Raw genomic sequence first — 15,984 nt, forward strand, 5'->3', positions numbered from 1 at the left:
CCACACTCCCAACTGACACTCGTCCACCAGGCATCCTCAACTTTCCATTACCTCACATGCACCAGCAGTCCACAACACATCCACTCTGGCTGAGCAGCAAGGCAGAAAAGTAGGAAAGATGCATGGCACTTATTCCAAGATACCACACATCTTCCCCCTTTATAAGTCAACAACAAGGAGTAACATGCTGCCCTTAGCATTATATTAACAGGGCAGCACGGAACAAATAATGGAAATAAATAAATAAATACATCAGAAGAAATCACGGGAAGACAATCAATAAATACATAAGATAAAATCATGACACACATCTTCCCCTTTTTCATAATAAAAATCACTAAACTAACTTACCAAGAAAGAATCTCTTTGAGGTAGAAAGCCTTCCCGCTGGCAGAAGAGGATTGCCCGGTGGGTGCGTTTAAATATGTGCAGTGCTACTGTGTACTGGACCGCAGCAGCAATATCAGCTGCACAGGAGACAATCTGCCCCTCCTTCAGGCCTGCAGAGACAAGTAACTTTCTTCTTTATCCACTGGACCACAATTTAACAGTATGTATAATAAAAATGTGACTGTTTTAAAATAATTGAAAATAAATTTGTCATGGAAGAAAAAAAATCTGCCTTTTCTACACATCGCTCACAACATGCATACAACTGTAAAGGATACACAACACTTGAATACTACAAGCTGGCAAGATAGATTACAAAAAGAGGAAAATAAAATGTTACTTTTCTTTACCATTATAGAAAATGTTTGGAGTACTCTGCATAAGAACTGGCGCCGAATTCAAGCAAATGACTTTCAAACCTTCTAGGTATTGAATAAATTGCCACTAGAATAGGGGAATTCAGGAAACTGCGCCAGGTGCCAGGTCCTCCAGGTCCTACCTAAGGTGTGTATTTAGATGCAAACAGTCTCACCAAAGGTTACAATAATTTTGTGCTCACACACTAACTTCTTTTGAAAAGTTTATTTTCATTTTCATGTATTCAAAATGTTTGAGGCTTGTTGAAATCCTGTATACAACTCTCATTTTTATTTTTAAGAAACCCCAGCCCATACATGTTTTGGGCCAAAAAATGTTTTTATATGGTGATGACAAGAGTAGGGGTGGGTGAAACTCGCAGAGTTTTACTCTGGTGAGTTCCAAGGAGATACCCAAAAAGTCAGCGGGACTCTGCAGAGTTCTGCGAGTGGCGGAGTTGTGGCACATTGTGCTGCTCGAGTTGATTTTTCGCACTGGGAGTTTGTCCTGTGCTGTAAAATCAGAACTGATGGCACCACACGGTGCGCCTGAGGGCACTACTTCTTTCTGCTGCTCGAGTAGATTTTCTACTCGAGAGACAGCTTGCTCACAGCGAGCAGCAACTTTCCTAATATGAGTGGTAGCGACCTGCCGCAACCTTCTGCATTGAGAAATCTCTGCGGGAGGCAGATTAGCGCTTGATTTTCTCACTCACCAACTTACCATTGGCGAGCCACATGCAAGAAAAAAAACCTCTGCCGGTCGATGGTTGGCGGAGTTATTCAGAAACTCCATGCTCCAAACAGAGCTGGAGGGGGCAAAACTTCATGAACTCCGCCAGAGGAGCAGAGTTTACCTCCCACCCCAGACAAGATTTCAAATGTCAAATATATTTAAACCTTTGCCAACCAATCCTGATTCCCCACATACATTGTGATCAGGAATCCATGGGTTTCCACGTGCACAACTTTAGTAATCCACAACCAGTTGGGACACTGGGTGCTGATTAATACGTCAGCAGTGCTCAAACAACCTGGTGCAGCCTAATGGAATTATTAGAATACAAGAACGTCAGAGTTCATCTGCCCATTGTGCTTTCTAAGGATCAGCAGACCAATTAGCTCGCACCACTTGTTACCAAACAAGCATGACAAAACATGGTCTTTAGGAGGATAAACTGCTGGCTAAAGATTTTGGAGAGAATTGTAACATATGTGGCTGCTTGAGTGTATGGCATCAAAACCCTTTATTGAAGGAAGTCTCAGGTAGAACGAGATAGCTTAGCTTAAGTGATAGGTTTGTTACCTGTTGCTGGTGATTGAGGTGCCAAAAACCATAACAATTATTGATTTGAAGCATACTCATGGTGGAGGTCTGAACACACATTCTACATCTAAGACACCAAGAAAGAACCAGCACGTCACTCAGGACACTGAAAGAGTAGCAAATAGCTACAGAAATTCAGATCACCTCACACTGCAATACCCTAACAACACTGTGGTAAATTATTACCAGTGCAATACCATACGGCCATTGAACGGGTATCTACCATGAGGTACAACATTTAAAGGGTTTATTTAAATCTTGGCAGGCTGTACTCTTTGCTCCAGGTCAGCAGAGTGATGTACTCTACTGTCCTGGTTGAGTACTGTCACCTTATTTAGAGAGCTGTGCCAGCCAGGCATTTCTTTGCTCTGCACCTTCTGCAAAGCCGCTCACTGCCAAGGCAGCTGTGCTGAAGGCATTGATACTTTGCTGTGTGGGTGCCACGTTCAACGGGCCAGCAGAGCAAAGCAATTTATTTTTCAAAACAAACCTCATGATAGGTAGTTTGTTCAAAAATATGAATGGTCCTGAAGCACTGGAAGTTTTTTCTTAGCACGTCAAACCATTAATTCTATTTCTTGTTCAGGATCACTAGGCTTTGGTTGTTGTCCTGAACAGGATAAATTTATACTAGAATGTCTGCCGTCAAAAAGGAGTATTGTCAGACGTTCATTAACCAATGCCAATGTCTGTTGGTAAAAGGTTTCCACTGGCAAACGCACAGTCGGAAACATGGCAGTTTCCCCAACTCTAGAGAGAGAGGGGGATTCACAAGTTTGGAGGAGTATTCTCCTCCAAACTCTAAATCAGCCCTTAATTATTTTTTTTCTTCAATTTCTTATATTGAGTTTTTACATGTATTTCAATGGTTTCAATAATAAACATATGCATATATACTTTTCAAGAATAAACAATACATAAATCGATATGTGTCAGTTTAACATATTGGGCAATACTTAGCGTGGTGCATGTGAGATGTCTAGTTTATCAGCGTAATAATTCTGGGGGATGAACACTAAATAAGACCTTACTTTGCTTTCTTAGAACTCAACTCACAACAATCTAGAAAACCATTTGGGAGTTTGTTTTATTCGGTGTAGAGTTGCATGCTACACAGCATGGCACTTAGGGCAGGAGTACAAAAAATGCATCTGCGCAATAGTCCCCATCAGGCCATTTGTGATCTTGCCGATGCACTCATGTATGTAGGGATTAATATAGAAGATTTAGCTCTGTAAAATATTACTCAATTTATCAGTCTCAAGAAAAGAAGACTGACCAGTATTTAATAACATGATGTGTAGGTCACACAGAGGTCAGTTCCAAGGACAGAACTAAGTGACTGGCCGTGCTACCTGCCCCTTTATGTGAAACAGAATGCACTCTCTCCCGTAGCTGGGGCGCTGGTACTAGAGGATGTTCCTTCATTTGAATGAGGTAGTCGTCATTGAGCGTGTGCCTCCTTAGTGCGTATTTCCTCCCAGCTGTCATAGAAAGAAAATCCTATAATAAAGAAACATCTTGGACAGCAACAATAGGAAAGATGGGAGTAGGACCCTTTGATGAACCGACTGCGTTAGCAAAATTAAGCTGTATGCTTATACAAGAGTGTTATGAAACACAGTAACTTGTACGTGGTGAACATAAAAGGGAAAACACCAAAATATTGCACTGTAGATACCTTTAACAAAGGGCCCTTATTTGTTTGTATTTTTAAGAAAGCTTACATGTGTGTATGTCTGCTTTCCAAATATAAACAAAAACCTGTAGATCCAACATGTTATCACATCAAAAGTAAAATAAATAAATGTGCAAGGGCAATTGCTGAATAACACTGTGTATTTATGATGTACCAGGGCTTTAAATTAGCCGACTTCCCCCAAAAAACAATCAAGTCGCAGTCAAAAGGTTGTTGAATCAGCAAAATAAATACTACAAATAAAACACACATTGGGTCTCAATTACCAGCTACATGTCGCATTACATCTACAATCAAACACAAGCATTGGCAATGCCAATAGCTCTGGCTTTAAAGGAATGGTGCATGGCAATATGAAGAACTGCATGTAGATTGCATGGGCACTGGTATGTATTTGGGCAGCAGCAAAAAACTGCATTATAATATTGGTGTAGGTTAAATGGTCAGGTAACCTTTGCACTGTCAAACTTGACCTACAAATCCATATAGGTTAATCATTGCCCTCCTCACATCTTTGCTGCCGCCAGTGGCAAATATCATAGATTAGCTAGTTATCTAAGACACTTTAATACCTTTACAAAGTCAGGTGTGTGCCTCTGAAAGTTCAAGCTCAGCCAGCTGGATGAATAAAATGATCACAACTGTGTGGATGAAAAGCAATTAATTGAGGATGCATACAACCTCTACCCAATCAAAACTAAGGGCCTTATTATGACTTTTGCGGTCTTGGAGCAGGGCCACCACCCCGCTCCAAGACCCCCAAAGCCATAAGAAACAACCCGCCAGATTACGACTGTTTTTGTCTCTGGCGGGCGGTTCTTTGGCGGTGCCTATGGAAAAGGCATTTGCTGTGGATTTGGCAGTCCAAACACATACTAAGGCCCATATACTCCTGGCTCCAAACATGTGGGTGGAGCTAAGGCCCCTTTTAGTGATGTTCACATAATTCTCTGGCACCAGCTGTGCTGTCAATCTAGACAATAACAAGTATAATTTGATACTCAATTGCAATATATATTAGGACTACAAATGGAAAAATGTAATTATCCACAAAATGTCATGTGATTGGTGGGCAGCCCATCCAGGCAATGGCAAACTATGAAAAACCACACATGAAAGCCAAAAGCTAAAGGGGGCTAACATGGGCAGACTTTTTTTTGCCAAAAACTATTAACATGAGGCATTCAATAAAATTAAAGCTGTCAGCAGCCAAACCTAGAAATTATGCTATAATTGGAAAAATATGTTTATCACACTCCGTCTTAGAAGGCTAAGTAGTTTTTTGATATTTTTTTTTAACAATCACAGCACAAATACCTAGTATGCCAACAGTCACCAAAATGTGAAAATGAAGGAGAAATATACTGTCCGAACCTTTACTAAAACACTTTCATGAACCCCTTTAACAACAAACATGCCCAAAGATCACAAAATAGCTTCTCTTGTGGTTCTTGGATTGAAAGTTTCTTGCACACACGACAGTTTACACAAATCAATAGAAAAAGACAAGAGTCTCATCTTAACTATGAAATTAAAATATCCTCCCCATTAACATTGCTAATCTGCATCACTAATTGCTAAACAGCTAAGCACTGCAACGATTAAGACAATACACAGCTGCTTTCGATGGAACCTCAAGGCATGCCTCTTCCAGATGAAACAAGCATGATCTCCTCCTCCCCCCTAGTCCTGCCCTACACAGCGCGTGCATACCCTCACGGGAGATAAGCCATGCGCTACAAATTCACATAACATAACTTTCATCCATCATTTATGTCCATCATGAATTACCTTCTTCCTCCATCTTTTGGGCTATAATTCTATCTGCATGACTTCTTAGTCCAGCAAAGGAAAAGTTGCAGTCTGGGCTCCGAGCTAGGGGAAGAGTCAGTGTAAACTTCTGCCGTTCTCCCTGCTGAGCCAGGTGCTCAAGCGCTTGCCCTCCACTCATGGCTGAGCATTCTGCATGGTTTCTTAAGTAAAGATGCCTTGCAACCTGTAAAAACACCATGCAAAAAAAATCATGAATCATACTTAGTACACATTGTTTACACCAAAAACCTACTTTGGACTGTAATATCAGAACAAGACTCTCTCTCACGAGTAACTCGTACATCCAGTGTCCCTTTCTCCAATCCTTCAAAATCCTTGGAAGAACACCAATAATGGTAGCCATTGTTGCCAGATGCCTGAGCTGGAACGCCACAAACTCCTTCTAAGGATTTACTCAGGTGAAAGCGTAATCAACAGAGGCCTGTTTCCAGATTATCTACTTGTAATTATTCATTGATGCCCCAATCAGCCCACCACAGCTTCCTTTCACAGTGACTGATTCTGTAAAGAGATGCTCAATAGACAACTTTCTAAACCCATTAATCCGTCAATCTAAACTTCAAATCATCCCTCCATTAACCAGATCCTATGTGCAATGAAATAGTTAGTGGGCAATTTATTTAATAATTTGAGGAGTTTTATATAGTCCAAACATGACCTGTCCAGGTATCAGAGCACTGTACATATAGAAATCACGACATACATAGGAGGCAAAGAAAAAAGCAAAGAACAGTGAAATAAGGCATAAGCAGGGAGCAAAGCAAATACTGTGCATCATTCACAGGGGCAGTTCCCAGGTCCGCCAGACAATAGACAGCTGAGAAGGTTCAGGACTCCTGATGAAGGAATTTGTGGAAGGAGGTAGAGGAGGGGTTTGTCCTGGTTTCAGGAGGTAATGCGTTCATACCCTATGCAATCCTGTCCTGAGGATGGTCTAATTTATTCATTATGACAGAGACCGAAACGTTATTTCACTTCTTGTCAAAATTAATGCAACATCGAAACAGCATCCATAAGCGACATGCTCTTTACAATAGACTATTAATACTTGTCAACAGGATCCATCTATATGTTTTCTCTTCATATATGCGAAGTATATGATGTTTGTTAGAAAGTGTACCCCTCACTCATGTGTAGGTTTTTTGATGTAATTATGCAGTTTATGAATTACATGTTTTTTCGTTTATACGCATATTGTTCTACTCTCTTATATCTCAATAGAGGTTGATTTATTCATTCTGCATATCTCATTTAAAGTTATATGATAACCACATCCCTTAGACTGATGATTATAATAATTCATTTGTGTATAATGTATTAAATGATCCGCTTGATTGATGTAACACAACAGACAGTTAGTATTTATAGCTCAATATTACACATTACATGTAGCACAAAGTGCAATCGGTAACAGTGGTACAGTTTATGCACCAGCTTTGATTGAGGGTATTGTACACGTTTATTACATAACAGGCCGTTTACACACCCGAAGTAAGCAGGTACGGATTTACCGAATGTATTTCATTAAACCTTAGGATCAACATCACAAGTCTTTGGATTTTTACATCTACAATTTTCTCGGAACGGGCACAAACATTTTAATTATACAGCTTTTCTTTAGAAAATGAGTCTGGGATCATAAAGAAGCATGTGTTTCAATGCTGACCCAATCATGTGCATGAAATGTGTCTGAAGTAATGCTATGAATATAGTAAATTGAAAGAGAATATCCGCAGAAGTCAGTAAGTGAACACAGACACTATCATGCACAGGAGCATTCCCACTGGGTGTTGCAAGTAGAACTTAACTTGGTGCTCAATGATTCACAGAAGAGCAGCAGCAAGCAGAATCACTGATCCATTCCAGCGCCCAGATTCATTAAGAGAAAAGAGTCAAGCGCATACATTTTCCATTCACTTTTACTTACACTCTGCATACACCTCTTTCAAGCATACCTCTGCATATTACACAGGGGCAATGAATTGTCTTGTGGCAATTAGTGCACAACACATGCGTACGCTTTTTTGTATGCTTTGATAATGTGACACAGACCTTGACGTGTGGTAAAATAATCAATGTTTGTGGATTTAATGCATTTGAGTATTTGATCAATTTAGTAACACTGTGCCGAGTTTGGATTTTAGTTGTCTCTTTACTCTGGTTTTTAGTTTCAATTAGATTCAAGGTAGTTTAGTTTTTATCTGCTAAATTGTCAGATGTCTTCTGTGGCTCGTTAGCCGGAGAAGGGTTTTTCCTTTCAAAACTGCAATGCTGGTTAAAGTTGCAGGTATGACCTTGTGCGAGCCACGCAGGCGAATTGAAAAGATAGAATCGTGGCTTCAACAGCTTCCTAATAAACTGAAAAGAAGCTTTGATTACAGTCCTGTGCTGAGTGCAGGGTTTGAGCACTGCGAGCCCCTACTTGCTTCATAGACTTTTTATGGCACAATGGTCTGAAAACCCCTAGTCATTGGGTCGGGGCAACCAGTTTAAGCCGTTCCGGGGAGAGATTTAGGACTTTGCATATATGCAGGAGGTCTTACTTGCTCAGCAAAACTCTGTGAAATGCATCTGGATAAAAATTAAAAATTAAGGATTTTAGATTAATAGCTTAGCGATGCTTCATGAACAACGTTCATGACGCATCGCATCGTTTCACACGTGCTATTTACACAGCACAACTTCTTAAAACCCAGGGTGAAATATACATGATAAATCAATTTAAACACAGTTTCTGTCAGTCAGCACTGTCAGAGACGTTTTAAGGATTTTGGGGGCCCTGGGACAGACGTGTTTTGGGGGCCCCTGTTCGGTATAGCTTCTGTTGTATGATCCAGTTTCAGCTCTTTAAGGCCCTCTTTGGCCAGATCACTGACAGTGCACAGGCGCGCTGGTCCAAATTCTAAATGTGTTTACATCGAATGTTCAGGGATAGTTTTCAATATTGTAACACAGCAGCAGCTCATTTATATTACTGCTAATAATCTCTGTGACACCCTCCCATTTCTAATATATGGGGTCCTGTATTGATCTGAAAGAAACTTTTTTTATGAATATTGCATGAAACATAAACACAATTATCTGCAAAATGTCTGTGATATTAAAAATAAAGTAAAGGAAAAAGCTATTTACAAAAGTCTGGTTTAGAATTATTCAAGGTCTGGGCAAGACTCTCTGTAGTACAGAGCTGGCTCTCTCGGGCCCCTGAAAGGCTGGGGCCTTGGGCCAGAGCCCACTTTGCCCATGCCTTAAAACGTCTCTGAGCACTGTGCGCTATAGGAACGACAGAGGAAGATGGCTGTCTATGAGGAACAGTGTCAATGTCTCTTATTTCTCAGGAAGCAAAATGTTTCCACTGATTCTTTTAAACAAAACTCTTAATGAGACATGTTGTCTAAGTCACACTGCTGTTGCTTCTGCTTGCAGGGAATAAACACCTCATGGTTTAGCTGGTTTATTTCGTTAGTCCTTTAAGGAGCGGATTATATGTTGCCTGGGATCCTCTCCCACTGCCTCGTACAAGAATGGAGTAACCTATAATTTAAGGACGAAAGGTAAGAGGGTTTGACCAAGAGTCTTGAGAGATATTCAGATTTGATCTATGCAGGACCAAATTCACCAGCTTGCTGGAGTTGGTACTTTGGGCTAGCCTCAATCCCCCTTCTTCAGCACATCGTTTGCCAGTAAGTCCCCTCTTCTCCGGTCTTAGAATGATGGGGTAAAAGGGATCTGCTCTTTTGTGTACTTCCTGCATTGTGCATTGTTCAGGTCTCCCCGGGGTGTATTCCTGAGCTGGTAGCCTTTTCTTTGATTACAGCCATCCCTTAAGAAGGAGGTAACTATCAGTAATATCTGTATTCTGATAGGAAACTTAAAAAAAAAACAGAATTTGACCCCGCCTCATGATGCCAGAATCTTCATAGGTTTGAGCAGTTCTTGTTTCCGGTTTACGTTGCAAAGTGAGAGCACAGACAATTACATCCTCCAAAGGTTCCCTGATATGCAGGTTCCCTGATATGCAGGTTACCAGTGCATTTATTATTCTTGGTAATATTCTACTTTTTATTCTTTGATCCCTCCGTTTTTCCTTGCATATAGAGCATGCATTGGTCTTTTTGGGATTACATATAGGGCCAGACAACATATTAAACCCTTTCTTTCCAGGGTATTCTGTTTAAGTTTACTAATTAGCCCATTAAAAGTTATCTAATTTTGAAGTGTTGTTTTTTGTCACTGGGCTACTGGAGCATTTAACCTTTCTTTGGACTCATTCAATAATGAGAGTAACAAATACCGCCAAAACTCTATTGCTTATAAGCTGGAAAGGGCATCCCGTTTCTCTAAGGAGACCAAAGTGAGACCCACCATCATTTGAGTACACCATGGTGCAAGTCAATTGAGGGCCCCGGAATGTGAAATAATATTCACTTCCTGGTTGGGCTCTAGAGCCATCCCTGGGAGATCTGTCTGAACCTCCTCAAAGATCAGGCTCGGACCACTAGCTCCTGGTATGTGTGCCCTGTAACTGCATCCTGGACTTCCTCCAGCATGCAATAGGGATAAGCTTTAAGCTTCAAATATTTCTGGCACCACTCTACAGAATTGTGGCAAACAGAGGATCCAACTTATGAAAGTGGAAAAGTGCTTCTTTGAGCTCTGTCGTACTTAGCAAATCCTCCACTTGGAATGGGACAGAGCCATTATATTGACTGACTGACTGGGCAAGAATAGACAGGAGACGTGGAGATCCAGGATGATCCACAGACCAGCAGTTGCCTTGTTCAGCAGTTAAATGGGATTGGAAAACTAGATTATCTTTCTATATAAGGAATTGGTTCTATTCCACCCAACAACATCACCCACTAAACGTCCATCAAGCTGGAAGGTGACTGAAAGAGTGCTCTAGTGACTGAGCACCAAAAGTGTCCCTGGCTCTTGTGAATGATGTTCAGGCCTAAGGAAGGAGCACAATTCTCTCCACCATCAATACTTTATGGCTCCAACATGGGTCACATGTAAGTGCCAGAAGAGAAGAAAAGTTCAAATGCCTTCTTCTGCATAGTCCTCTACCGGACGAGGAACCTGTACTGAAGCTTAAATTCATTAGGGATATTGCACGCTACATGGTCGGCAGTGTCAATAGTAACACATAATTCCTTTACATCATAGATATTTGATGCTAGTTTGAAACTCCCATACTCTATCGTGGAGGAGACAATTGGTTTATTTGAAAAGGCACATATCCAATTTACTCTTGCACTCAGTCGCTATGGGTTCTCTACTGCCCTTGCAAAGGTGAAAAGATAACTTTCACAGAACAGTGATGTCAATGAATTTAGTATCTTTGTCCACACAATCAGAGGGTGAAGAGACTGGATTCTAGTCTTATTTTAAAGCAGCTGATTCCGAAATTTAGGCTTGTGGATGTGATGGGATACCCTAATAGGGCACCATCTTATGTTTCACATCTATATACTGCTTTTCATCTGTTCTAATCGCTGGTAAAGGGTTCCGTATCAGGCCAGTCACAGTAGAAAAGGCTGCTATGCTTTGCTTTGACCAAATAACTCTGAAACAGGCTAATGTTGTTGGTAAAGACAAAGTCCTTGAACCAAACCAGGTCTCCTCTGACATTTTGGTACTGACTACCCTGAAGCACAAGGCAACAACTGTGTTTCTTAATAATGAAGTGTAAACAATTACGGGAAGATAATAAAATACAGAAAATGGAAGTAAAATAATGAACGTTTAACAAACTCTAGGAAAGTGAGAGGGATGGATGGACAAAGAGTAAATGTATAGAAATGTAATACAATAATAATGAATGAAAATGGATGAGCTGAAATGAAAGGATTTTAAAAGGATGGTGATTCAGCGGCACAGCTCCGATGAGTGTCAAATACCTTTTTTAAAGTAGTCTTGATTTATTTAGCTTGGGAGTATCTAACTAGGAACTAAGAAAGTTTGTTCCACAAGTTCCACAATGTAACTCTTTCATTGATTAAATGAAGTACAAAGTAGTGCCAAGCGGCTTCAGGCGCAGTATCAGCTGCTAGGATTAGGCTCTGTGTAGGTCAGCCTTTCTTCATTGCATAGATAAGCTCCCAGTTGGGTTTGGAAGTCTTGGCAGCTCTTTAGGCATGAGCAGCGGTATAAGAGACTGAGGTGATCAAGACTTGGAATTTCATGGCTATCTTGCCCTGGACAAACCACAGAAATACCAGAGTGCCCCTAACTGAAGTCCTTGACAGAGTTATAGGAGTGCTCCTGGCAGAACTACCTTGGACACTTTAGGATGGGATCTTCAAGGATTAGGCCTGAGAAGCGCTTTGGACCAAGCCCCAAAGTAGACAGGTGTGAGAGGCACCCTCAGGGGACTTGTATATGGATTGAGGCCTTGAAGTACTTATGGGCCCTCTCTGGATTTGGGCCTAGAAGATACCTCCAAGCAAATTCGGGCTCCATTATACTATGACAATACCCAAGGATAAGGATCTGCTATTATGTGATTGGTCTAGCCAAGGGTGCTACCGGTGGTCTTAGAGCTGGTGTTAGACCTATCATCTTTTGGCATGTTTCCCCTGTCTTTTTGCTTTCTGACCTTCTGGTTTTGACTCTGTTTTTGCTGGTTTAGTGTCTTTGCACACTTTCTCACTGATGTTCAGTGTTAAAGTGCAAGCGCTCCTATTGTAAATTGTATTATTGATTGATGTTTCCATGATTGGCATATCTGATTTACTGATAAGTCCCTAGTAAAGGACAATGAGTGTGCCAGGGCCTGTAAACCAAATGATGCTAGTGGGCTTGCAGCACTGATTGTTCCACCCACAGGAGCAGCCTTTCAAAGGGTTCTCAGACTTGTCACTGCAGTCTCTGCATGGAGGTTTTACTGCCATGTTGACGTGGCAAGTGCACCAACTTACCAAGCCCTAATCTTCCCTTTTATTACATGTGGGTCACCTGTAAGGCAGGCCCAAGGTACCCCTATAGGCAGGGTGCGGTGTATTTGAAAGGTAGGACATGTACTGGGATTGGACATGTCCTGATAGTGAAAGACAGAATATTTAGTTTTTCCCTATTGAAAGGCTCTCTGTCCCATTGGATTGAATGGAAAGTACTGGGAAGCAGTATACGAGTAAATCTACTCATTGGGACGCCTAAACTCACAATGTTGAAATGCATCTTTTAGTAAAGATGATTTTTATGTTCTGTGTTTGAAAATACCACTTTCTTGCGTAGCCATCCTGGGTGCCTCTGCTGGGTTGTGGATTGTTTGTCTGGCTTTGGAGTGACAGGGGATGGGAATGTGCAGTCTCTTCAGACAGCCAATGGGGGGTTGAGGTGTGTCCTGCCTTTCCTGGATGAGTCAACGCTGAGCAGAATAGACCTGGGCTGCATTTAGAGAAGTAGGATTAGATTTCTTTGCACCTGAATAGGCCTGGTCTGCCAAGGACAATGCTGTTTCCACCTCCTGACAGGAAGCTGGGCCAGAGAGGACCAAACTGGTTTGGACTGAGCCCAGACACTCTACCCAAGAGAACAAAGAGAAACTGAGTATAAATATTAGTGCACAGACCCCAGAACTTTAGAACTAGTTTGGATCAAGGGAACTGCCAAAAAGAAGAGCTGGGAGAACTGCCAGGAGGAGTAATGCCCCTTTGGTGTGTTGTTGTTTTGCTGGGTTGTACTGCTTTGGGCAGTGAAAGGTCTGGACTGAACTTTCTTCACTTGTTGCTGAGTATCTCCAAGGGCTTGAAATGGAACAGAAACAGCAAAGACTTTACTTACCTATGGGTACCACCTCTGAAACCGTGGGTTTCAATTGCGACAGAGAGGGAAAGCAGCGGACACTGTCACTGTCACTGCTGGCTTCATGTCCTGAAGGCACTGCCGCACTTCACACCGCAACCGTGGTCTCACTGACGACTACGACCTCCACCGAGCTGCTGCTTGTAATGCAACCTATTGTCAACGCACTCCGCACCGCTTCGCTGCTCAGGTCTCACCGACTACGACACTGCACGCCGACCTTGACACCCATGGTATGGTGGCACCACTCATAAGTCCCACAAAGCACCACCCCATACCACCGAGCCTGGGTCAACGCCGCTTGCACTGTGACCTGTCAGCCCCACACCGAGCACCATACCGCTTCGCACTGCAGCCCTGGTCTCACCAATGCCACTGGACAACCGTCAATGATCTGATGCCTGCAACGCGACTTGAGGGCCGCACACGCCGCACCGCTATGCTTCACCTCGCATCTGTAACGGTTGCCGTGACCGGCCCACACCAACCTGGTTGGCTGAAACCAAAGGTACTGTTTATGAGTCTGCTGATACTGATGCCGGTCCACACCGACACAGTCGGCCGGAACTGTTGGATTCTGTTGTTTTCCGCACCGCGGTACCCCTGGACAGAGCTACCGGCTTTAAGGAACTGCATTTTGAAGTCATTTTTGCAAAGGGCATATTTTTGATTACTGAATGGTGGTCTTTTTTTGGCACAGATACATATTGGTTATTTTTCTAAAACTGGTGTGGTGTCCTTTTGTACTATTTCTACTGTATTACTGTGCGTTATGTGCAAATGCTTTACACATTGCCTCTGAGATAAGCCTGTCTCCTTGTGCCAAGCTACGAAGGGGGTGACCAGGGGTGAGTTCAGTAGTGTATCCCCCCTTATCCTGACTAATAAGAAGGGTCCCTACTTGGACAGGGTAACAACTTAACAACCAATGCCATTTCTAACAGCTGGCATTACAAATATTCAACATTAAGGGATCAGATCACCCAACGGAAGCATGAGGAGAGGGATGAAAATTAGGATACACTCACCAGTAGCCTAGAGAGGTAACTCAGTTTTCATGCTACAACCTCTTCTAACATCCACAGGACAGAACACCTGAAGGTCAATGGTCTACAAGGAAGCCTACTTTCCAAACGGAGAGAAAGATTTAGAGAGAATTTCTTCAGACAGGGGGTCCCTCAGTTAAGGCACTTTAATCATAAACAAAGTGGGGTCATTTAGAAGAAATGGGACTGGCACAAGCATCATACTTGGAATATGAGTTTATCAGGTATTTGTGGTGCAAGGAAACAAGTTCAGACACATGTGATCTACTGAGTTAAGTTACCAAATGAAACAGGAGGGCAGAACTGCATGCTGTACAAAAACACCTCTGATTTCTAGAAGAAGAAAAGGGCCAATATGTGGGGAACCTGTGGCTCCCCAAAAGGTGGGGTCAATGGGGCCCAGTGGTCCTTCTGAAATGCTTAACCTTTGCTGCACAAGAGATGTTCTGATATCTCACAATTTACAGTCAAAACATCATATGAAATTGAATTTCTCACCCCTCATAAAGAGAAGCATTAGCAGTATGGCCATAGACATAAGCATCTTTAGCGACCACAACCCTTTGATTCTAGTATTAAAAGGCTTTAATTTTAAAAAACCCATACGTAGAACAGATATTTTAGAAAAGGCAGTGGACCAGGGAAGGAGGATCAAGTGGGCCAAGATAGACGGAGATAAATTCTACAGAAGACTAATAACAGAAGGACAAAACGCTATAAACATATGTCTCGATCCCAGCATGGGGGAGTAAAAGTGGTCAGTGCATTTGAAGAAATCGCACGCCATGTAGATAACTTATTAAAGACCTCTAAAGACAGTAAAGCACCCTCTACCCCGCGCTGGTTCGACTCTGATTGTACCAAGGCGCATAAAAACCTCAAACTTAGTCTCCAGTCTAGACCTAGGGACAATCTTAAAATAGCACAGTATAGAACTGAATACAGAAAAGCACTGAGACCTCGCAAAAAGAGCTTACAAATTCAAGCGTGGGAGGATTTAAGGGAGGCAGTAGAAAGGCGAGATATCTTGCGATTCTGGAAATTCATTAATACCCCATGCTTCCAGGACCCAGGAGCACCTAAAATAATAAACACTATTTTACCTGAACAATGGCAGACCCATTTCCAGAGCCTCTACAATCACTCAGGACAATTAATCCAGGTTGAAGGACCAAGGCTAAACCCAAATACACAATTGTTTTTTTCCCTGGTAGAAGTGGAATTGGCAATAGCAGGACTGAGTAAGAACAAAGCACCCGGCCCTGATGGCATACCCCCCGACCTTTACCTGAGCAACAAAGATCTTTGGGCCCCACTGCTCACGAGAGTTTTGAACGAGGCAGTGGTGGCAGGACTACCTCGTTCCTGGTCAACGGCAACCATAGTCCTGATCTATAAAAAGGGGAATCGTGATGACCCCCAATGTTATCGCCCTATATCCCTCATAGACGTGACGGCCAAGGTATTGGGCCGTGTTATTTTACATCGCTTGCAGGAATGGGCGGCGGAGAACCAGGTCTTGAC

General features: G+C 42.2%; 1 protein-coding gene across 4 annotated transcripts in view; it reads right to left on the reverse strand.

The window, feature by feature from the left end:
* OSGEPL1 (O-sialoglycoprotein endopeptidase like 1) overlaps positions 1-15,984 on the reverse strand; it is a 277,221-nt gene that overhangs the window by 42,902 nt on the left and 218,335 nt on the right. For all 4 annotated transcript variants that reach the window (XM_086955363.1, XM_086955362.1, XM_086955364.1 and 1 more), the window contains 2 exons: positions 5,564-5,768; positions 352-500 (listed from right to left, as the gene is read on the reverse strand). In XM_086955363.1, the coding sequence (XP_086811489.1) occupies positions 352-500; positions 5,564-5,768 (354 nt within the window). The remainder of the gene's footprint in view (positions 1-351; positions 501-5,563; positions 5,769-15,984) is intronic.

Source organism: Lissotriton vulgaris, chromosome 2_1, assembly GCF_964263255.1.
Source record: "Lissotriton vulgaris chromosome 2_1, aLisVul1.2, whole genome shotgun sequence".
NCBI lineage: Eukaryota > Metazoa > Chordata > Amphibia > Caudata > Salamandridae > Lissotriton > Lissotriton vulgaris.